The 23,541-nt window shown below is 31.1% G+C and overlaps 4 protein-coding genes and 2 pseudogenes across 6 annotated transcripts in view; all 6 read left to right on the forward strand.

The window, feature by feature from the left end:
• The first annotated feature begins 1,563 nt into the window (after nucleotides 1–1,563).
• The window catches only part of LOC149888979 (uncharacterized), a 34,349-nt gene continuing 12,371 nt past the window's right edge, over nucleotides 1,564–23,541 (forward strand). For both annotated transcript variants that reach the window (XM_090089363.1, XM_090089364.1), the window contains exon 1: nucleotides 1,564–2,364. The gene's annotated coding sequence lies outside the window, so the exon portion shown is untranslated. The remainder of the gene's footprint in view (nucleotides 2,365–23,541) is intronic.
• LOC149888980 (zinc finger BED domain-containing protein 4-like) lies at nucleotides 1,679–2,436 on the forward strand. Its single transcript, XM_090089150.1, has 2 exons — nucleotides 1,679–1,976; nucleotides 2,039–2,436. The coding sequence occupies exons 1-2, from the start codon at nucleotides 1,679–1,681 to the stop codon at nucleotides 2,434–2,436; spliced, it is 696 nt and encodes a 231-aa protein (XP_089945276.1).
• On the forward strand, nucleotides 6,782–7,849 carry LOC149888981 (uncharacterized). The gene has a single exon (XM_090089151.1). The coding sequence runs from the start codon at nucleotides 6,824–6,826 to the stop codon at nucleotides 7,847–7,849; it is 1,026 nt and encodes a 341-aa protein (XP_089945277.1). The 5' UTR covers nucleotides 6,782–6,823.
• On the forward strand, nucleotides 7,975–8,905 carry LOC149888982 (uncharacterized). The gene is made up of 2 exons (XM_090089152.1): nucleotides 7,975–8,212; nucleotides 8,306–8,905. The coding sequence occupies exons 1-2, from the start codon at nucleotides 7,982–7,984 to the stop codon at nucleotides 8,903–8,905; spliced, it is 831 nt and encodes a 276-aa protein (XP_089945278.1). The 5' UTR covers nucleotides 7,975–7,981.
• On the forward strand, nucleotides 12,858–15,575 carry LOC145191945 (zinc finger BED domain-containing protein 4-like; annotated as a pseudogene). Its single transcript, XR_016452826.1, has one exon. The product of XR_016452826.1 is annotated as a zinc finger BED domain-containing protein 4-like (transcript).
• LOC149888983 (uncharacterized) lies at nucleotides 17,955–18,882 on the forward strand (annotated as a pseudogene).

Raw genomic sequence — 23,541 nt, forward strand, 5'->3', positions numbered from 1 at the left:
TCTGAAAATAACTCACTAGAGTATGGAATCGCCCATATATATATATATATATATATATATATATATATATATATATATATATATATATATATATATATATATATATATATATATACATATATATATATATATATATATATATATATATATATATATATATATATATATATATATATATATATATATATATATATATATATATATATACATATATACATATATATATATGTGTTTGTTTTCGTTGAAAGAGGTTACACACCTCATGAACTTTGATTACACCAAAGTTCCTAATAAAGTTATTTTTTTTCTCATAAGGTATATCTATCTGGGTCTTAAAAGAACCAGACTTTTATGAAAATGTTAGAAATAATTGAAAAAAAATCAGGGGACATTGAAAAGATAAAAACGAATAGCAGAGGGAGCAGAAGTCAGTAGTTTAACTAACTTGTACTTGATGGATGCCCGCCAATTTATTTTAATTAAATAAGCCAATTGTATTTTGTTTCGAAATATTTTTTGAAGAAAAACACAATGCCTTTATGCTAATTCAATACTCTTACCATTATAAATGACAAATAATGCTTTTAAAAATTTGTGGTTATGAAAATTACTTTTTTTTTCAATTAAGAACTTAGCGTTGGTTTTTAATTTGAATTAACTTAAAACTATTTTTTTTTCTTTTCGGTAAAGGATTATTTTCAATATCCATGATATTATTGTTAGTATATTCATGGACCTTTAAGAGATGGACTTGCAACATATTGTTTTACATCGAGGAGGCCGCAGAAATTTGCGAGCCATGCGAGTTTCCGACAAACTCTAAACTTTCAAACGTTAACAAAAAAATCTATTAAAATGCCTTGCCACAGTTTTAAAGCAGAAACTCTGATTACGTGGTATTAGTAAAGGACAAAGCGAAGCAAAGGACAAAGAGCGATCGCACATTGATCCATCTTTTTTACCTTCGATCTCCAAAGTGTGCTACAAATACCGTCCAGTGACAATTCTCAATTGTACTACTCTCGCAAGATCTGTGTCTACAATTTGACGATATACGAATCACGCTTGCCTAATGACGGATATTGCAATATTTGGACAGAAATGAATGTGAAAAGGGGTAGTTCGGAAATAGGAAGTGCCTTGTGGTTCTGGCTGAAACAAATTCCCAAAACTATTAAAGAACTGTCTTTATTTTCAGATTACTGTGGAGGTCAGAATCGAAATCAACACATAGCTGCATTTTTATGTATGTGGTGCAAACACTCCATTTCGATTGCATTGAACACAAATTCTTAGAAACTGGACATACTCACATGGAAGTTGACTCCATGCACAGTGCAATCGAAGCTCAAAAGAAAAATGTACCAATTTTTTCAATAATTGATCGGATGACAGTTTTCAGATTGGTACGGTCTTCAAGGAAACGAATGAATGCTAAACCATTCAATCTACATCAACTGACATTTTCTGATTTATCAAAAAAATTTATGAAAAACCGTTGTTGCGTTAAAAAAGTTAGTCGTTAAAAAAGTTAACAAATAGTTCTGCACATGCGTTACGCATGCGCAGTATGGTCAAAGAAGCGTTCGTTAGGGAATGAAATTAGACGTTAAAAAAGTTGCATTGTTTCATTAGGGTATGTAAAATAATAAAAATTAGTGTATACTTTACATTAAAAATGGCTGTCCATGTTTACTCAGTTGCTGAATTTATAAGCTTTACTACTGATATATGGACCAGTAGTTCAAATGAAAGCTTCATGAGCCTGACAGGTCACTGTTTAGACAATACATTTAATCAGAAAACTGTTGTACTTAGAGTAGTTCCATTTCCTGAGAGGCATACAGCAGCAAATATTGCTGAATTGATTGAAGATATTATGGCTGAATTTAAAATACCACCTTCAAAAATTCATTTAATAGCTAGAGATAAGGGTACAAATATTGTTAAGGCTATTAAAGATAGCCCATATGATAGTATGGCTTGTTTTTACACACACTGCAACTAGTAATTGATGAGTGTATTTTTGAACAAACAGTTGTCAAGAATATAATTGCAAACTGCTATTCAATTGCTAGGCATTTCAGCAATTCTCTCCAAGCCTGCCCTAAACTTAAAGCTCTTCAAGAAGCAAACAATGTTCCTAAGCACAAACTTATTCAAAATGTTCCAACAAGGTGGAATAGTACCTGTCATATGTTAGATCTAATTTATGAACAAAGGAAACCTCTAACCATCTATGCACTTGAAAATGGCAAGCTTCCTTTATTAAATGCAAACAAATGGATAATTATTGGACAGTTTTGTGTTTTGCTAAAAGATTTCCACAAAACAAGAGTTCACTTGAGTGAAAGAAATTCTATTGTCTCAGATATTATACCACAGATACAGTTTTTGAAACATTTCATTAATAAAGCTTTAATTGATGACAACTAATTCAATGGAGAATAGTTTCAAACAATATACTGATAACTATAACATCATCTTGTCAATATTTCTTGATCCCAGATTCAAATTAAAAATGTTCAAAAACACCTTTTCAGCTGCTAGAACAAGTACTGAGAACATAACCATTCAACTTATTAAAACCCATGAAAATATAAAAAACATCAAAATTACTGAAAATGATCGGTCTGCAGCTTGTGACATTGAAAATATTGACGCAGAATATGCAAATAATGGTACAGTACTAAATGAATAGAAAGATTTTGATATTCACAAAATTTCTTTTAACTGTTTATTTCGATATCTTATCAATTTAACTCATTTATAGTTTACTCACCGTAATGTAAATTACAACAGTTCAAATGAAATATTACTATCAAATGCAATCACTTCCACGATGGCGGAAGCTTTTTTATAAAGGCATATTTTATATTTTTAAAAAAAGATGTTTGAATGAAAGTTTTTAAAAAAATATGATAGAAATACATCATAGAAAAATAAAAAAGGAATAATTAGAAAAAAACAATAGATAAAGGAGAAGTATAGAAAACAAAAAGAAGAGAGGAAGAAAAAAAAAAGGAAATTAAAGGAAATAATATTAAAAAAAAAAGAAATCGAATTACAATAACAAAGTTCTTACGCAAACAAATAAAATTCTAACTAACGAAGAAAGAATTGGATGCAGTGATCAAATTTTTTAAATTATTTTTAATGTGTCAGTTTCATTTACGTTTTTATGTTGTTGTTTTTTTGTTTGTTGGCAAAATGTTTCTTGTTTGTATTGTATTTCTATTAATTTTTTTCCTATTTATTGTGTTATATTCATTTTAATAATACTATTACCTTGTGTTTTTTGCTAGCTAAATGTTGATTATTATAATTATATATATTTAATTTGATTAACTTGAATTAACCTGCTGCATTTGAATTTTTGTTTTGTTTTTTGGAATATGTCCAATTTGTTTTTAATAAATCAATGTTTTTTAACTAATCATTTTATTATTATATAATTTAGCATTATTTGGTATAATTTAGCATTATTAGCATTATGAGCGTTTGTCTGGGCTTTGCATGCTGAGCGTGCTTCGTGAAAAAATACGCTCCAGAAAATCTGAGTTTATGGAACAAATTGTAAATAAGTTTGGCAGTGAATGCAGACGACTACAATTTCTATTTACTGAATAACAATAATTTCACTCTTGTGCTTTTATTTTTACATTTTCTTTAACTTTCTGTTGTCACTGGTCTAATAAAGTGACTTGATTAATTGATGCATTTGTAGTTTTTGAAATATCACTTTTGAATTTTATTTTGCCCCTCCTTGAAAAAAATCCTGCCGGCGCCCATGAAGGGGTGTACAATTAATGACGACATCATTAAATTTTAGTTAGTATTGTTGTTCTTTTTTATTAGTATATACCATTAAAATAAGACAATTTTAACTATTTTAACTTTTTAAAAATAAAAAATGTTTTTCCCCTGCTAACACTTTCAGTGGCGGATCAAAGAAGGGGGGGGGGGCTAGGGGGCTATAGCCCCGGGCCCCACAATTTTAGGGGCCCCGATTCAAAGTAAATAATTTTTTTATTAACTCTGAAAATTAAATCTTTCATTAACTTAAAAGAGCCAAAGTTAAATTTACTAAATTGTCTGAAAACAAAAGCACAAAAATAAAATAACTGTCAACAAAAACGCTGCATTATATATTTTCTCCGGTCTTTGACAACGAAGGAGCGCAACTACTTCTACAAAAAAAAAAAATTACTAGATTGGTACCAGCCCCTTATAGCAATAATTGAATGTAACATTTGTAGAAATTGCTACAAAAATAATTCCTTTCGGAAAATCATTAATGACTTAAATAATTATATTGTTATTGAAAATGCATTAACGATTGCAATTCTACAATTCTTTTGTACTTCCGCACAAAAGAGTTCTTTTGTGAATGCATTTAATAGCTGAAGCGCTAAATTCGTGAAAGAGAAAAAAAGAACAGTTTAACACTTTTCAGATTATACAGTTATAATTAAAATGCTAAGAAAATATGAAAGTGGAGCTTCTAAAAGAAGATTGAAGAAAGAGAAAATATTCTGGATTACAAGCACGTTTAAAAGAGCGGAGTGAACTAGCTTTATATGTCCCCTGCGCTGGACATTCTTTAAATTTAGTAGGGCAGTGCAGTGTCAGTAAGTGCATCAATTCTATCAACTATTTTGGCGTTCTCCAGAGTTTGCATTCATTTTTTGTAGCTTCAACACATAGATGGGATTTATTGAAAGGAAATCATGCTACACTCAAGCGCCTATCAGATACACGATGGTCATGTAGGTCAGATGCTTCAAAAAGTTTAGTAGAAAATTTTGATGGGATTCATACAGCGGTATGTCATGTAGCTGAGGATACAGAAGAAAAATCTGATACTCGTCATGAAGCTTTTTGTTTATTAAATAAGATCACTAAGCTAGAGTTTGCATTCATGGCTGTCCTTTGGCATCACATACTTAAGAGGTTTAATGCAGTTAGCAAATTTCTTCAAAAAGTTGAATTAGATTTGCATACAGCAAGCAGTATGTTACTTTCACTAATTGACTTTGTAAAAAACTTACGAAACGACTTTACGAGATTTGAGAATGAATCAAAAAAACTTACCTCGTTTATTGAAAAAGACTATTCGGATAAGAAAAAAGAAAGGTAATTAAAAAATTGAGCAACAGAGAAAACCAAGTTGATCCTTTAAGCGTATCCGACAAGTTTCGAGTGAATACATTTTTTGTCATTATTAACAAACTTGTAACACAATTAACTATAAGAAGTGATGGTTACAACCACGTAAATAAGTTATTTGGATTTCTATCGAAGCTGTTAACTATTAGTACCATGGAATTGCAAGTTAGCGCGACAAAAATAGTAGAAGTGTACTCAAATGATTTAGAAGGTTTCATGTTTGAAATAGAACAATTAGTAACATTATTAAAGTTGCAGTCTCCGGGTTTTTTTCGCTTAAAAAAGATAAATCTGAGACTGAAAGCACATTGATTCCTCTGCATTAGGGTGGTTCAAAAATAGGTCATTGTAAAATTTCAACAAGAGTGGAATCTTATAAGGTGCCCAGATATCGGTTTTATATATAAATTTTTTTTTTTTTTAATTTCCGTTTATGTTCAAGGGTGGCCCACGGGCCCTAAACTTTTTAACTTTGATGATTTTTATCAATTTTTCAGAAATTTCAACGCCCGTGGGCCACCCTAAATCAATGGAAAAAAAAAAAAAAAATCATCAGTAAACTCAGAATGAGTAATAGAAACAAATAAAAATGCACTCTTAATAACATTTTTTATGTAAAAATTCTGAATGAACCTGAAAAAAATTTGGAAAACCGAATGTTTTGCTTTTTCAATCATTTTCTTTTGTAATTTCAATAATTTTTTTAATCATTTTTTACAGTGAAAATCTCATAAATATGGATAGAAAATCATTTACGAGTGTAAATAATATTTTTTTTTAGATAATTTAAAGTTAATTAAGATGAGTTAGAAGACAATCTAGACTTCAATTTACTCTATAACTCACGTATTTTCTCAGCGTACAACAGTACTGAGTACAACTGTAAACATTTATTCCAAACTGGCAATAAGATAGCAAGCGACGTCAATCAAGTGTTTGAATAATAGCAAAACTTAAAAATAAATACAAGTGAATATCTAAGAAATATGTTTATTCTTAAATATGAAAATATATAAAGTTAAATTATGTTATGTATTATTATTTCTTTTATAATTAAATAGATAAAATGCCAAAATTTCATGCAAAAAAAAAGCAAAAGGGCCGATGAAATATTCTTAGTTGGTAAATCAAGGGACTCACTTCCATCTAAGCAATTTGCCACAGGAGAAGAGATTATTCAGTATTATCTTCACCTTCGTAAAATCATACCTTATGCTGCTCTGAGAAATCTTGTCTGCTGTACCAACAGTAATGGTTTTACACAAATCTGTCCATAAGATAAGAATCACTGCTGTATTATGTCTAAATTGGTGGTTCCTTGGAAGCTTGGGGGGTATAAAACTCGTGATGTAAAGAATTCTCTTAGGTTTGTTTCATTAATTTTAATATAATTTGTAATTACTTGAAGATAAGTCTTTCATCATTAATTATTAATTTAAGGAAGCAAGTTGAAACATTGCTGAATAACTAAAAGAAGCTGCAATCTCATAGGAATAGAGAAAAACCAGCAGAAATCATGAAGAGGGAGAACTTTGTAACAGAATCTAAGTAGGTATTTCGGATAGGATATAACATAGAAGTATTATTTGAAGACATAAAACAGGACAGAAAAAGAACAGCTGAAGCCAAGAAAGAATATATCAAATTCTTGAAAATGCAAAAGGAGAAAAGGACAGGTTACATAGGACCTACTGACACCAGCTTCAAAAATGCAGCTGAGAGAGCTTCTAAAAAGGTTTGTGGAGATGTGAGTGAGAAATCTGATAAGCAGTTGGTGGAAAACCATGATGAATTCGATACTTCTGTTGATTCATTAAGTAATGCAGGTGATGCTGATGAAAGTGATCTGGATGAGTTTGTTTCCACAAATGTTCAGGCTAAAGAAAATAGTGTATTTTTACCTAAAGATATTCTCAGGCGTACTGCTATAACTGCTGCAGGTAAAGGTCTTTCAGTGAATCAGCACACTGCTATCATAAGCAGTGTAATAGCTCTCTCAGGAGGAAATGTTGGTGAATATGTTGTCTCTAAATCATCCTCGCTCAGAGCTATAGAACATGTGATCAATTCAGAAGCTGAAAAGATTCGACAGTACATCAAGGACCTGGCCAACTCTGGTCATAAATTGATTTCTGTTCATTTTGATGGAAAGATAGTAAAAGAATATACAGGAAATATTTCATTTACTCAGAATAGACTTGCTATACTAGTGAAAGTTAATGGAAAAGCTGAGTTACTTGGTATTCCTCCTATTGATTCAGGGACTGGAGAACAGCAGTTCATTGCTATTTATGATCTTCTAGAGAATTATGGTCTCACTAACCAAGTACAATGTATCTGTTTTGATACCACTGCATCAAACACTGGAAGGCTCCAAGGTGTAAATACCAGAATGTCAGAAAAGTTAGGACGGCCACTTCTTCTCCTTGCCTGCCGACACCATGTTCTGGAACGTCATATTACTCACTTCTGTAAGATGTACCCAAGTAGTAAATCTACAGGACCAGATAACCAGCTGTTCAAAAAAATCAAGTCAGTCTGGAATGATCTGGAGAAAGATATACTGCCCCTGAAGAGGATTGAAACTCCACCTGAAACCTGGATAAACCAACAGCAAAAGGAATCTGAACAGTTCTACAGAGACTTAATTAACAATAAGACATACAAAAAGGTAAAATGAATTATTCATTCTAGTATATTATTTTTCTGTTAACTATTTTTGTATGTATTTTAATGTTTAAAAACAAAAACTAATAAAATACAGAATGGGAAATCAAGAAAAGATTACCATGAGTTAGTTGAGCTCTCTTTAATGATTGTTACTAAGGAGGAGAGGTTCAGGTTTTATATGCCTGGACCTGTACACCATGCCAGGTTCATGGCTAAAGCCTTGTACTATCTGAAAATGTACCTTCTACTCGATCACATTCCTAGTCTAACTAAAGAGAACAAAGAGGAAATATCTGATATGGCTATGTTTGTCAGTATATTTTATGCTAAATGGTTCCTTAGAGCTGAGTTGCCAGCTGCTTCTCCATATCAGGTAAAAATAATAAAGGTTTAGAATAAAAATAAAAATAAAAACATGTAAACAATAATGATAGAATATTTCTTATTTACATTAAATTTTCTATAGGATATAAAAGCCCTCTGGGAAATGAAGAGGTTTATGGAAATAAATCTTCCTGGAGCTACTGAAGTAGTCCGATCAATGTCAAAGCATGACTGGTACTTAAGTTCAGTTCTAGTTGTGTTTGCTTTAGCTGATAAGAATTACCCTGATAGAGACGAGTTAGCTCAGAAACTCTATAGTACTCATTTGGACAGACCCAATGTCTTCAAACTGGAGCGTATTGAAGTAGATAAGAAGGTTCTTCACTCACTAGACTACTTCCAAGATCAGCCTCCATCCCCAGCATCTCTTGTTACTGAGCAATCTTGGCTAATCTTTGATAAGATTGGCCATGGGAAGGGGGAAGTGCAGTGGCTGAAAACCCCTTCACAGTTCTGGAAGCTGAATGATTTTTATCTAGAGTTTGAGACTACCATCAAATTTCTAGATGTAGTCAATGATTCTTCTGAGAGAGCTATCAAATTGGTTCAGGAGCTTATTATGAAATCCAATAAGGAGGAAAAGAGGCAAAATATGTTCTTGTTTAACCATGTCTACAAGAGAAGTAAACAAGGATCCAAGAAGAACGATCTTGCAGCAAATGCTACTTCCAGCATTATTTGACTTTTTAGTCAACAAAACTGTACCATGATCAACAAAATAAAGAATTTTTTAAAAATATTTTCTCAAATTTATATATAAAATGCAATATTGTGGTATGATATTTAAAACTTTTGATGGTTTAACTGTAAAAAATGGTAAAAATGTCATTATAAGAAAATGATTGAAATTACAAAAGAAAATGATTGAAAAAGCAAAACATTCGGTTTTCCTAATTTTTTTCAGGTTCATTCAGAATTTTTACATAAAAAATTTTATTAAGAGTGCATTTTTATTTGTTTCTATTACTCATTCTGAGTTTACTGATGATTTTTTTTTTTTTTTTTTCCCATTGATTTAGGGTGGCCCACGGGCGTTGAAATTTCTGAAAAATTGATAAAAATCATCAAAGTTAAAAAGTTTAGGGCCCGTGGGCCACCCTTGAACATTAACGGAAATAAACTAAAAAAAAAATTTATATATAAAACCGATATCTGGGCACCTTATAAGATTCCACTCTAGTTGAAATTTTACAATGACCTATTTTTGAACCACCCTACTCGGCATGTTTTAAATTGGATTGTTGAAACCGATATTACTGATGTATTTCCAAATGTTTATATAGCATATCGTTTGTTTCTAACTATTCCCATAACAAATTGCGAACCTGAGAGATCATTCTCTACTCTTAAAAGAGTTAAGAGCATGCACCGATCAACTATGGTCCATAGTCGTTTAAGTAATATAGCAAAATAAACTATTGAGTCAAAATTATTAGAAACTTTTGATTTCAGCTATGTGATTGCAGAGTTTGAGGGGAAGGATAGCAGAAAAAAATCACTCAACTTAATGCAATAAAATAAATATAAAAATTGTATATAAATATCAGTGATTGCGTTTTCAAGAAAGTCTTTGTTTTACTCATTTTTGTCGTTGTTAGTGGAACGGAGCCTCCTACTTTTAAATAGCCCCGGGCCCCGAAAAGTCTTTATCCGCCACTGACCACTTAAATATAATTTTGCTGATCATTCAAAAATAGCTTCATGAAGTCAGGAACATTTTTATGATTAAAACCAGTGTACAATGTTTTAAGGTCTTGATCAAGTTCTAAATTAACTTTTTCACTTTTCCATTCACATTCCGCTCAGTCCCACTTCTAATGGGTGAACAAGCTACTCTTTATCAAATTGAAAAGATTACTAAGTGGTAAAACGCTGGCTGATTACAATCTGCCTGTTATTGATGAGTTTATAGGCTTAAATCTAGAAAGTTTGATGAAAATGTTCAGCAATCTATAGACGAAGCCAACCAAATGAGACTGTATTACGACCATTTCCCGTATTACGGGTTGCTTTTTGCTAGTATTCAACATTCCATTATAAAAAATGTAATATTAAAAAAGGAAAGATCTTTATTTGAAACATACCATTAACACAGTTTCTTAGTTTTCGTAGAGACGTTTGTTAATCCCGCCACCATTTTGAGAGTCCAAAACTGGCTATTTAAATAGCAGCGGTTTAATTGAGGCAAACCGACTCTGGCGGGCCATACTTTATCTGGTTATTATGGATTAATACAGTAAATCATTTAAAAGCTACAACTATTGTCCAGTTTATAATGATTTTGAAAAATAAAATGTTGCTAAATTTAGGTATCCATAGCAAGCAAAACTTTAAAATATCACCGTTGAAACCACAATCCGCAAATTATTAAACAGTGCAAAAATGGCTCTTAAATCTTTTTTATATAAGTTAAATAAAGAGTTATTAGTTTAATCCACTAAGAGTGACTTCTGGCTCACTGTGCACGTGTGCATTTTTTTGATTGTCACCAAAGATAGGAAGACCTTTTGAAGACAACAGAGCGTCAACCTCCCATGCGCCACAAGAAAGCAATAGGAAAGAGACCTCTCCTTTACCACAAAAAAAAGAAAATTCAGTGTCCGATGAGATTCGCCTGAACAACCTTGGTACTAATTGGCCAGTGTGTGCTCGAAAAAAAAAAAGAGATTGAACTGATGCCATTTTCCCAATGCAGTGCGCTTGGGGTGCCCATTTGAGCTGCAATGAAAGCAAGCCATTGATTTGTAAATTATATTTAAATTGAGCGTAAATTAAGTTAAAATGTAATAAACTTAAACTTTTATTAACGCCGTGGATAGCCAACCGAAAGTCGGTAGCCAAAAATAAATTCTTATCCTACCGAAAGTCCGTTTCATTGGTCCAGAATTTCATGTTTCAAAACAAATAGAAGTGTTATATATAATATAGTAAAAATGGCAATCGCTCTTTATTGCTTTGAATATTTTTTATCATTAGTAGTTTTAAAAAAAGCTATTAAAAAATTTGAAAATACTAATTTTTCTAAGTTATAAATTAGAGATGCTTGAACTATGAGGCTGCTTTAAAATCTGTTCCTAAGAAAGCTGCTGTTATAGCACCTCAAAATAAATATTATTTCATCAAGTATTGTTGAATACATGGTGGTCAAAATTTCATATATATATATTAGCGAGGGAAAACGGTAAAAATTGTAAGTTGTTTGTTTTTTTACAGGATAATTTCAAAAAACTCCACTTTCATTTTTTTAAACCATTTCAGAGATATCATTTATAAACATAACAGTTTCCTTTGTTAATTCCACGATGGCAGAAAGAAAAATTGTCTGGTGCGCAATATCGTAAACGACGGGGTGCAAATAAAGGGTTTATAACAAAACAGGCTGGTTCTTTGTTAAAGTATTTATGTTCACCGCAGGGAAATAAAAATGGCACAGAGGAGTTAAAAAATCAAATTGAAGCAGACTGGGAGCCGCTGAAATGACAGTATCAGAAGATTTTGAATTAAATAATATAATACACGTAGCACACAAAGAATCTGAAGTGCATAAAATTGAACAATTATCTGGTCTACATGCTAACTATAGCAGTCCAGGTACTTCGGTCGTATTTGATGATGAAATGCGACAACTTATGATAGAACATGGACCAAAACAAGTCGATCAGTTTGACATTCCTAAGGACAGTAAAGCGTTGTTTATACCTTGCTATGCCTGTAGATTAAAATTGACTGTAAATAATCCTGTTCAATGTTGCTTAGAAGCAACAGCCTTCTTTGATCTGGTGCAACGTGTATATAAGGGTGATGACTTTTTGATTTTTTTTCTAAAACATTATTTCCTGTAGCACGAATGAATGAACTTTTGCCTACTAATGACTAAAATGACGTTTATTCTAGAGCATGAAGGTTAACCGTTAAACGATTAATAGGTTAACCTTAAACTTTAAAATTAACCTTAAAATTTTAAAGGTTAACCTTAACCCTTAAAATTAACCTTAAAATTTTAAAGGTTAACCTTAACACTTAAAATTAACCTTAAGTTTTTAAAGGTTAACCTTAACCCTTAAAAATAACCTTATAACTTTAAAGGTTAACCTTAACCCTTATAATTAACCTTATAATTTTAAAGGTTAACCTTAACCCTTAAAATTAACCTTAAAGTTTTAGAGGTCAACCTTAACCTTTAAAATTAACCTTAGAAAATTAACCGAAGTATTCGGTTAACCATACAAAATAACTTTTTGTACGGTTAACCGAATATGAATTTTTTTTTAAGTGTATAAACTAGAAACAGTGTTGCAGTTTAAAGACGACAAAGTCTCATGCAGAGGTGGTGTTTAACCCCCCCCCCCCCTTTTTTTTTCAAATTTGGCATGTATCTAGAAGAGAGAAGTTAAATGAATTTAATTTAATTTAATTATCTGTAAGAGTTTTTCTCTTTTCACTTTTACAATCAGTGCTTGTTTACTAATTGTGTTGAAAAGTTCTACATATATATATATATATATATATATATATATATATATATATATATATATATATATATATATATATATATATATATATATATATATATATATATATATATTCAACTTCAACAAACTTCAAATTCAAATTGATCAAGTAAGAAATTTATTTATTTATTTAATTTTTTATTTATAATCACATTATGTTTGAGGGTATATTTAAGTGCGTCAACTTAAAACAGTAATTTCTAAAACATCTTTTTCAACTAAGCACTGAATTTCTTTCCAAATTATCGCTATGTTTTTTATCAATAAATTAAAATATTATTTGCGAGTACGAAAATCTTTCTTTTTGGCATTTTGGAAATTTTGTATTTTTATTTTTTTATGTGACCCTAGCAAAAAATTACTAATTAAGAATCATCAAATAAATATAGAAGAGAAACATTTCGATAACAATTTTTCATTAACTAATAAATATGTTTTTTTAAAACAGCAACTAAAGAACCGAAATGATTGATTTAGAAAATATACCATATATTTCAGAGATCCAAAAGTATTTTGGTTACTTATAATATTCTTGATTATTTGCAATAGCTATTTGTTAACATGTAACAGTTTTATGAATTTTTAAAAATATAGCGCTGAAATATTTTTATACAGAATATAAAATTTTTAAACTGTGTCAACAGTTTCACGAAACTACAAATAGGGAATTTACAACCTAGTCCCCCCCCCCACTCCTCCCCCCTCCCGTCAAACAGATAATCTTTTTTACTTGCAAATATTATTTAATTGCTTTCTAGTTATTAATTTCTTTTATTACTTTCAGTTTCATCATCATCAATCATCATGCCAAAAAAATCAATGATTTGGGACTTTTTTACAAAAACTGATGATTCTCATGCTAAGTGTAATGAGTGTGGCGCGATCCTTGGTTCAAAGAATGGCTCAACATCAGGTATAGGGAATCATCTTAAGAGACACCCTCAAAGTTTAATTGAATTCGAGCAAAGAACTGATTCTCAAGCAGTGTTAAATTCCAATGGAGCAAAGAGACACAATGATAGTGAAAGTGATAATGATGAAGACTTCATTCATTGTCGTAAACGTGCTCGTTTAGTAATGACTCCTGGATCATCAATATTACCTCATCGATCAACAAATACTCAGAAAACTCCAAAAACACCAAGAACAGCTCGTGTTGTAAGTCAATGGCCCAAAGACCATCCTGAAAATGTGCAAATAGTTACAGAAATAACTAAGTGGATCATAAGGGAACAGTTGTCATTTAAGATAGTTGATAGTGAAGGATTTCGTACAATATTGTCACAGACAACAAAGGGAAAATATAACCCAATCTCATCAACTTCCTTGTCCCGTTTAAGAATTCCAAAATTATATCAATTTGTTCAGGACCACATCTCAAAAATTGTGAATGATGAAAGGCCCTATCTTGATGGTGCTGCTTTTACAACAGACATCTGGACTACTCAGTATAATAATCTTTCATTCCAATCTTTAACTCTTCATTTTATCAATAACCGGTTTGAGCTTAAACGTCTTCTTGTCAAACTTGATTATTTCGGAGAAAAACACACGGGTGAAATAATCTTGGAAAAACTTGACTCATTGATCAAAGGATTGAAATTGGAACAGAAAACCCACACATGGGCAACAACAGATGGAGTTACTAATGTTTTGAAAGCTATGCGCCTCAGCAAAGCTAGCCAATTACCATCGATAAATGACAACTTGTGGTGTGCTGATCATCAGATTCATTTGATTGTCACTGATGCTTTAAAAGCTGTTCCTGCCTGGAAAGAACTTTCTTCTAAACTATCTAAATTGGTTGGCCACTTCAATCATTCTCCCAAAAATTCCAGTATCTTGAGGAAAATAGCTCTTGATTTTAAGCAGTCACGAACTAAACTGGTACAGAATATTTCAACAAGATGGAATTCAGATCTGAAGATGTTGCAGTCAATTATTGATCTTGAAGGTTGCATTGCTAAAATGGCTGAAACATCTACAATCATTAAAGGTTTCTTGCCAAGCCTGGATGAAATTCTTATCATGAAGGGTGTTTTGAACTGTCTTGAACCTCTTGAAAAAATGTCTAGAGCTCTTAGTTCTGACAAAGAACCAACTATGAACTTGGCGTTTATGCAACTAGTCAATGTTAGGAGAAAGTTAGTATTCTTTGGTAACCACAGTACTCTTACTTGTGTCAGTGAGATTTCAGAGAAGCTTGTTGAAGGATTAGATGCCCGATTTCCAAATTCTGGTATTGAAATACCAGAATATATAATGTGTCATTTTCTTGATCCTCGTTATAAGGGCTCTGTTATCAATTTTGCAGATCCTGAGAAGTATGAATTGATTAAGGTAACTGCTGTCCAAGCCATAATTGATATGAAAAAGCGAGATGATTCAGAAAGTCCTACTAGTAATGAAATCTCTTCACCAACACTACTGGAGTCTAAAGAAGATGAGCAGGAAGATGTTTGGGAACAGGCAAATAAAAAACTTTAAGGGAAACAGCAAAAAAGACAAAATTCTAAAGATGACTCTTTTAAGGAGGCACAAAATGAAGTAACGTTATATTTTGAAGAAGGCTGTGTACACAAAGATTCAAATATCCTTCAATATTGGAATAACCAGCAAAATAAATTTCCATATCTAACCAGACTAGCCAGGAAGATGTTGTGCATCCCAGCATCATCTTCTACATCAGAAAGAGTGTTTTCAACAGGTGGAAATATATTGACAGAACGAAGAACTTGCCTTAGCATTGACAACATTGAAATGCTTGTTTTCATGAAAGAGAACATGAAAGAAATGAAAAATATCACATGGCCTGGATTTGAAGAGAATGAGAATGAATAAGATAAGATATCCAATAAAATAAAACATGTTATAAAAACAAAAAAAAAAACAAAAAAAAAAAAAAAAAAAAACCTCCATCACAAAGGATAGCCTTGACGAATAGCTTTACAAAAGCTTGGCGATGGGGCTTATGCCTAGCAGTTAGAGCACTATCCATAAGATTATGCTCTAATTACTATGTAACCAATATCCTTTACACTTTTACATGTTATGAACTTTTAAGTGTAATTAATAACCTTTTACATTTATATAAAGAGCATAAAAATTTTAAACCTAAAATTCTTAGGAAATAAGAAGATATTTTGAGAAAAGAGCATTAATCCGTGACAATATAAACAAATTTAAGGGTTAAGGTTAACTGTTAAAATTAATCTTAAACTTTTAAGGTTAAGGTTAACCTTTAAAATTAACCTTAAAATTTAAGGGTTTACAATTATATCGTCCTGAAGACTGGAGGCTTTTCATAGATAGTTCTAAAAGGAGTTTGAAACGTGTTTAGTTGAACAATGGCAATCAGTGTGCATCTTTTCCAGTAGCTCACTCAACTAAACTTGCAGAACAATACAAAAATGTTAAAATGGTCTTGGAGAAAATGTGCTACCATGAACATTCGTGACTGATATGTGTTGATTTAAAAATGGTCAACTTTTTACTTCGACAGCAAAGTGGATACACAAAGTATCCTTGCTTCATCTGCATGTGGGATAGTAGAGCAAAACATCAGCACTGGGAGAAACTGAATTGGCCTCCAAGGGACACCTTGACAGTAGGAGCATCAAACATAGTGAAGGAACCTTTGGTGGACAGGGAAAAAATCATTCTACCACCACTTCACAAAAAGTTAGGATTAATGAAGCAGTTCGTAAAGGCATTAGACAAAGATGGTAATTGCTTCATGTACATCTGCAGATCTTTCCCTGGTTTTAGTAGCGAAAAATCGAAGGCAGGAATCTTTGATGGTCCTCAAATTCGGAAACTCATTAAAGATTCAAATTTTCATAAGGAAATGAATGACAATGAAGCTGCTACATGGTGTAGTTTTGTGTTGGTAGTGAAGAACTTCTTGGGAAATAAAAAGGCAGACAATTATAAGAACTGATAAAAAACATGCTATTGAGATTTAGAAATCTGCGTGTACATATGAGCATTAAATTGCATTATCTTCACAGTCACTTGGACAGATTTCCAGAAAACCTTGGAGATTTTAGCGAAGAACAAGGGGAAAGATTTCATCAGGATATTATGATGATGGAGGAAAGGTACCAAGGCAGATGGGACAGACATATAATGGCTGATTACTGCTGGAATCTTCAGCGTGACTGCCCGAATAGCTCACTTAGAAGAAAATCATATAAAAAGCGCTTTTCCAGCAATTAAATGTCTCCTATTTTCATGTCTTGTTCATTTTTGAAGATTACTTTCTAAAACTAGTTAAATTAAACTAAAATCAACATTTACTTTGTTAAATTTATTGTATTCAACACAATATCAATAAAGTTAATGCTCGTGTAGCAAATTACGCCTTTTTTTTTACACATTTCACGAAAAATCTCAAAAACTTAAGCCAATCTGGCAAAACTGATGACATATTCAGAATCAGCACCCCAAAATTACCCTAAATTCGTTGAAATATCTTTGGCCCCAAAAATGCTGTTGACCTGTGTAATCATTGTTGCTGTCTTTTATCAAATTTGGATTATATACTTCTTTATCTGTCGATTAGTGTTTAAATCATTATACAAGCATGTCTAATAATTTTTGTTTTGATCCTACCCAACTTTTAGTAGATTTTTTAAGATTTCGTAAGTATAAGTCACATAAATATTGGGTTTATTAATTAAAAAAACAAACATTTACATGATCACAAAGAGAAAATAGTTAAAAACAAGTAAATTTTAATAAAACATTTATAATATCTTCCTATATATAGAAACACTAAAAAAACTTAAGTTAATGTTTTTTACTTATCGTATACTTATCTTTATCTGTGTTTATTGTTTACATAAATTTACAACCATTCCTAATGTTAGCTTGTTGCTTATGAATATATTGTTTTTATATTTGAATAGTTATATTTTGATTGTTTATTCTCATTTTGTTAGTATAATTGTTGCACCTCAAGTAGAACAGCTTTAACGATTGTTACATTTGTAATTTAATGTTGACAATTTCAAATTATATAGTGTAAAATTTTTTTTTAGTTTTCAGTCGAATCTACACGGCCTACCGCTGGTAAGTTTGTATCAGTTTGTATATGTTAATGATTATATAATTAGTTTTTAGTCTGTGAGTAGATTTCAAAGAATACCAATTTCAAAGTCATTATTTGCAATATTTATTTTTTATTACAAAGTTTAGTTACATCTTCGTCTTCAACAAATGGTAAGTTTAACAACTATAACATTTTATTGTGTATATGTTTTTGACGACTGTAATATATATTTTTTGATAAATAATTTTTAACCTTAGTTCATTCTACATCTGCTATAAGTGGTATTTGTACAAATTTTTACTTTTAGATATGATTATGTATATCTTGGCAATTACAGTATTTATTTTGATAATCTTTAGTTACATCTTCATCGGCTAGTACGACTAGTAAGTTTAAAAACTATTATTTGCAAACATATACACACCTTTCCAATCAATTGCGAATTCTTATGAAAACTTTTTTTATCTTTAGCTACATGTGCACATCCTTCTGCTGGTAAATTTATGATTTGGAAATGTTTCCGAATGATTATTGAATTTATGTTTCTATTTATAAACACTATTTAATACATAAGTAATGTATTTTCCCTTAGAGTGCAGTAGAATGAAGTTATTATTCTCATTAACATTTTTTAAGCTATCATTTATTATTACGCTGCGCATATCATTTATTCAGCCTATGACTTTCACAATTATTTTATATTAAATTTTACATAATGCTATTAAGTGCTAATCTATTTACTTTAGAGCTAACGTATCAAGATTTCCTATTACATAGGTCCCATCATTCTGGACCCACAAGCAATTGTTCGTTTAAGCGATGGGTTGAGTTAGAAGAAAAGGACCCAGCTAACACAAAACATTCAAGAAACGTTCGAAGAACGTTAGAAACGTTCGGGCACGTTCTAAAAACGTTTCTAACATTCTTCGAACGTACTCTAACGTCTTGTGTTCGCTGGGGACAATTCTTTAAATGGCTCCATCATCCTCCCAACAAGGGGGTGCTGGGAGCCGAAGCAGAAGGGGAGGTGGTCGAAGTCGTGGCAGAGGGAGAAGATGGAATGGAGGCAGCCTTGTGGTCCATGGTGATTATTAAAATAATTAGGCACCACCTTTAAGGACTCCGTAGTCCACGTTAAATGGAATATTAAATTTATGTGTAATATTTCTTACTGGAAAAAAAAATGAGACAGATATGGAAGCTGCTGAATATAAGATGAAAAAAATACAGCTTGCTGCTGATGTTATATTAGGTGAATTAATATTTTTTAAAATGGAATATAAATAATATTGATAGGCTATTTTATTTTTAATTTTGATAATTTCAAGTATACAGATAAGTAAAATAATAGATAATAATCATAAATAATGATAATAAATCAATAAAAATTAATAGTGAAAACATAATTTTAAAACAAGATATTCATTAAAAGTTAAAACATATCAGCAATAACAGAAAATTAATAAAACCAAGAAATAAAATTATATATATTATAAAATATTTTTGTTTTTTATAGATTTAAAGATTACCAACAGAGTACCGTAAGTTTTTTAGCTTGCAAATATGGTACAGTAAGTTGTGAAGCTTGCAAAACAATTTTGATAGACGGCTCTGGCTTACCTTCACGTGGTGTCAATGGTTAAAAATGATTTATTTACTTTCATTATTGGCATTTTAAATAACATCATTTACTAAAAACCAAGACATAAATTTATTATATTTTGTATTTTAAAAGTTTTTAAAATATTATTCTTAAAATTAATTTTATCTTTTGTTTATTTTTAGGATGAATACTTCAACTTGCATTTTGTAATGTGGTAAGATTTGCAAACTTACGTCTCTCTTTTTAAATAAACACAACTTTAAAATATTTTCAAGCTTTAATAAGAAAGGGGGGTTGTTGAACTTGGCTAACATTCCATAACTAACATAGCAAAAAAATTTTGAATACTTATTTCTCTTTTTTCATAAACTCTATTTAAAACCTTTACTCAAATATATTAAAAAAAAATTTTTTTTAGGTTGAATAAGAGTGGGCGAAGGGGGGGGGGGGAGAGGGGGAACGTTAAATTTGGCACATGTCCCGCCCCTAATGTCAGTTTATACACCACTTGTATATGCTGTAAAGTAAGAAGATATAAATTAAACTTTTCAACACAAACTATAGTCAGTGTTTTATAGGTTTAAATATGTGTAAGAATGTAACATTTCACTACGAGGGTGTTAAAACACGAGCCGTTAAATACAGGAAAGTCTCCCTATTTTGATTGGATGGCGAAAAATTGGTCTACAAAGTCCGAAAAACAGTATTCTCGTTTGCCGGACTTAGTGACTTCTATATGATATATGTGGAATACGTATATGAAATATTATAAATATATTTTTAGAGATAAGGACCGCGTGAGACACGTATTTTGTCCAATCAAATTAGGGAGCCATTCCTGTAAAATATTTACATTTCCTTTGATTTGAACATAGTTATTGTAGTGTTGGTTTAGATATAGCAACGATATATTATATATACAAGATGTCTGACTTCGGTCCGAAAAGTGAAGCCGTGGAAGCCATTTCTATTTCGGGCAAAAAAACTTATCTAGCAACCGTCAACCAGGGCAACTAAAGCAAAGTTTAGTGTTTTTATGCGAAGAAACTATCAGTAGTTTAAGTTATGCAAAAAAAAAAAAATAAATAAATTAGACTATTATCTATGAAAGTGCTGTTCAAAATAGTTTGTATGTCATGTTTTAACCAAAAAGGGGCTACTTTGCACCAGCTAAGAAAGTGGTGAAAAGCAACCTCAGACTATATATTTTTAAGCATTTTATGGTTTTAAATCTTGCTAACAGATACAAATTGTTTTTAAGGATGGTAAGGTATTACAAGAGGAAGATAGGAGCTCGTAGTTACAAAAATTATTCAACTGAAACACTAAAATTATGTTTGGATTTAATAAAAAATGGAACACTAAGTCAACGTATAGCTGCTAAACAATTTAATATACCAAGAAATACAATAATTAATAAGTTAAACCAAAAACATTTGATGAGACCAGGTAAATAGCCTATATTTTCAAGATATGAAGAAGAGTTGTTTGTTTTATATATTGAAGCCATGAGTGATTTTGGTTTTCCATTGACTCAGTTGGATTTGAGATTTACAGTGTGCTGCTACTTAAGCAAAGTAGATTGAAAAGTTAAACAGTTTTCAAATAATATTCCTGGCAATGGTTGGGTAAAATCTTTTTTAACATGATACCCCAGACTAAAAGAACGTTTTGCTGCAAATATCAAATGTTGCAGAGCTGCAGTAAACGAGGAAACAATACGAGCATACATTGAAAATTTGAAGGAGTTTGTGAAAAACTTACCTTCAGAAAACATACAGAACCTAGACAAAACTAAATTAACTGATGATCCTGGAAAAAGAAGAGTGATATGTCGTCATGGCATTAAGTATCCAGAGAATGTTGGTAGTTTTTCAAAGTCCAGCACTTCCTTAATGATGTGTGGTAGTGCAGCTGGTGAATTGCTTCCACCATTTGTTTTGTACAAAGCCACTAAAATTTGGAATACATGGACAGAGGGAGGGCCAAAATATTGTCGCTTTCAAAGTACTAAATCAGGTTGGTTTGATTCATTTGCTTTTAGTAATTGGGTTGAAAGTCTTATGTTGCCAAAACTAAAAAAGTTAATTGGTAAAAAGGTTCTCATTGCTGACAATGTATCTACTCACCTTAATGTTACTATATTTCAAAAGTGCAGACAATAAAATATTTCATTTGTATATTTGCCTCCTAACAGTACACATCTTACACAACCCTTAGATGTTGCTTTTTTTAGGCCAATGAGAATAGCATGGAGAAAAGTTTTGTTACAGTGGAAAGGAACTCCAGAAGTTTTATGTTTTGGTGTCTTACCTAAGCAGTACTTTCCGTCGCTACTAAACAAGTCCTTGATTTTCTAGAACCAAATATTAAAAAAATCTTCAAAGTGGTTTTCAAAAGTGTGGAATTTACCCTTGTGATGTGCAACCACTGCTTGATAGAATTTCTAATAAAAAAATTTAGGCGTCAGCCATCAGTTTGTCATTTTTGGATGCTCTCAAATTGACAAGAACTTCAGTTGTGACAAAACCAAAGTTAGCAAAAAAGAAATTAGTTAACATACCAGCAGGAAAAAGTCTTTCTCATTTAGAGTTACTTGATATGGAACTAGATGGTTCCAGTAAAACAGAATCATTAGCTATCCAGCTTCTTGATAACCATTTATTTTATGACTTGGTGAAACCAATTAACAGGCAGATTGACGCATTTGTAATTGTAATAAATTGTAAAAATGAATATTTCCCTGGAATCATAAAATGTTTTGATGAGAATGGAGCAACAGTAGTATCATGGTAAAATCTTCATAAAATTGGAAATGACCTCTGAAAAAAAAAAAAAAATTTTTATATGTGGGATACAACCATTGGAGGAATAAGCCCTCCTAAAATTTTGAGCAAAAGAGGGATCTTCTCAGTGCCAGAATTGTTTAATAGTGTGGAATAATGTGAAAACATTGGTATTTTAATTCAGTTATTTTATTTATGAGATGGCCTATTTTTGGATTTTTTTTTTGTTTTTGATGTTTGTTTATTTAAAAGAAAATATTACACTAGTTTAATAAATTGTTTTGTGAAATTACTGAATATAACCTCATAATTAAATGAACTTTCAAGGCTTTTTTTTTTTTTTTTTTTTTTTAGAGTTTAAAGACCATATTTTTAAACACATAAAATTTTTTAATTATTTAAAGTAGCGTTTTTTAAAATTGTTGAATTAACTTTTTAACTTTATACTTAAATCAACTTTTTCCGTAATATATATATTTTTTGTTAACTTAAAAAACATATTTTTTTTAATTGGTGCAAAGCAACCCTCTTATTGGGGATACTTTGCACCAGTTTTAAAACCTCACTCAGTGCATATTAAATCTTAATTTTTTTTTCTTTTCTTTATCAAGTAGTTATAACAACATTTTAGAACTTGAAAAATCAATTTATTTTATAAAGCTAACTTATTATTAAGCTTAAATTTAACTTCAGTGAAATAACCATAAAAAACTGAGTAAAGTAGCCCCGGTTGACGGTATATGAAATCTTAAAAATTAACATTAAAATGGTGAATTCCTGTTCTGCGTATGGTTGTTTTAATAGATACGTGAAAGGAAGTGACATATCTTTGCACAGATTTCCAGTTCATAACCAAGAGTTATGCAAAAAGTGGACAATCGCATTAAAACGTGAGAAATTTACTCCATCAAAGCACTCGGTTCTTTGCAGCGATCATTTTTTACCCTCCGATTATAATTTTTGTGCGAATCCTCCTAAATCTCACCTAAAGATTAATGCTGTTCCTTCAATTTTCGTTTTTTCAACTGGAAAGAACTTGAAGAGAAAACATCCAACTTATCGCCTATCTCCTGTTGTAAATAATTCTTCTTCCATTCCTGATGTTGTCGACCATGAGTTACTTGTTAAAAAACTTGAAACTGATGATGAAGTAGATTTTTCAGTTTTTGATGGTCCTACTCGCCCATCTCCTGTTGTAAATAATTCTTCTTCCATTCCTGATGTTGTCGACCATGAGTTACTTGTTAAAAAACTTGAAACTGATGATGAAGTAGATTTTTTAGTTTTTGATGGTCCTACTCGCCCATCTCCTGTTGTAAATAATTCTTCTTCCATTCCTGATGTTGACGACCATGAGTTACTTGT

The sequence above is a fragment of the Hydra viridissima genome, unplaced genomic scaffold, assembly GCF_058129835.1.
Source record: "Hydra viridissima isolate aposymbiotic clone 2 unplaced genomic scaffold, HvirCarnegie_v1 scaffold_5, whole genome shotgun sequence".
NCBI lineage: Eukaryota > Metazoa > Cnidaria > Hydrozoa > Anthoathecata > Hydridae > Hydra > Hydra viridissima.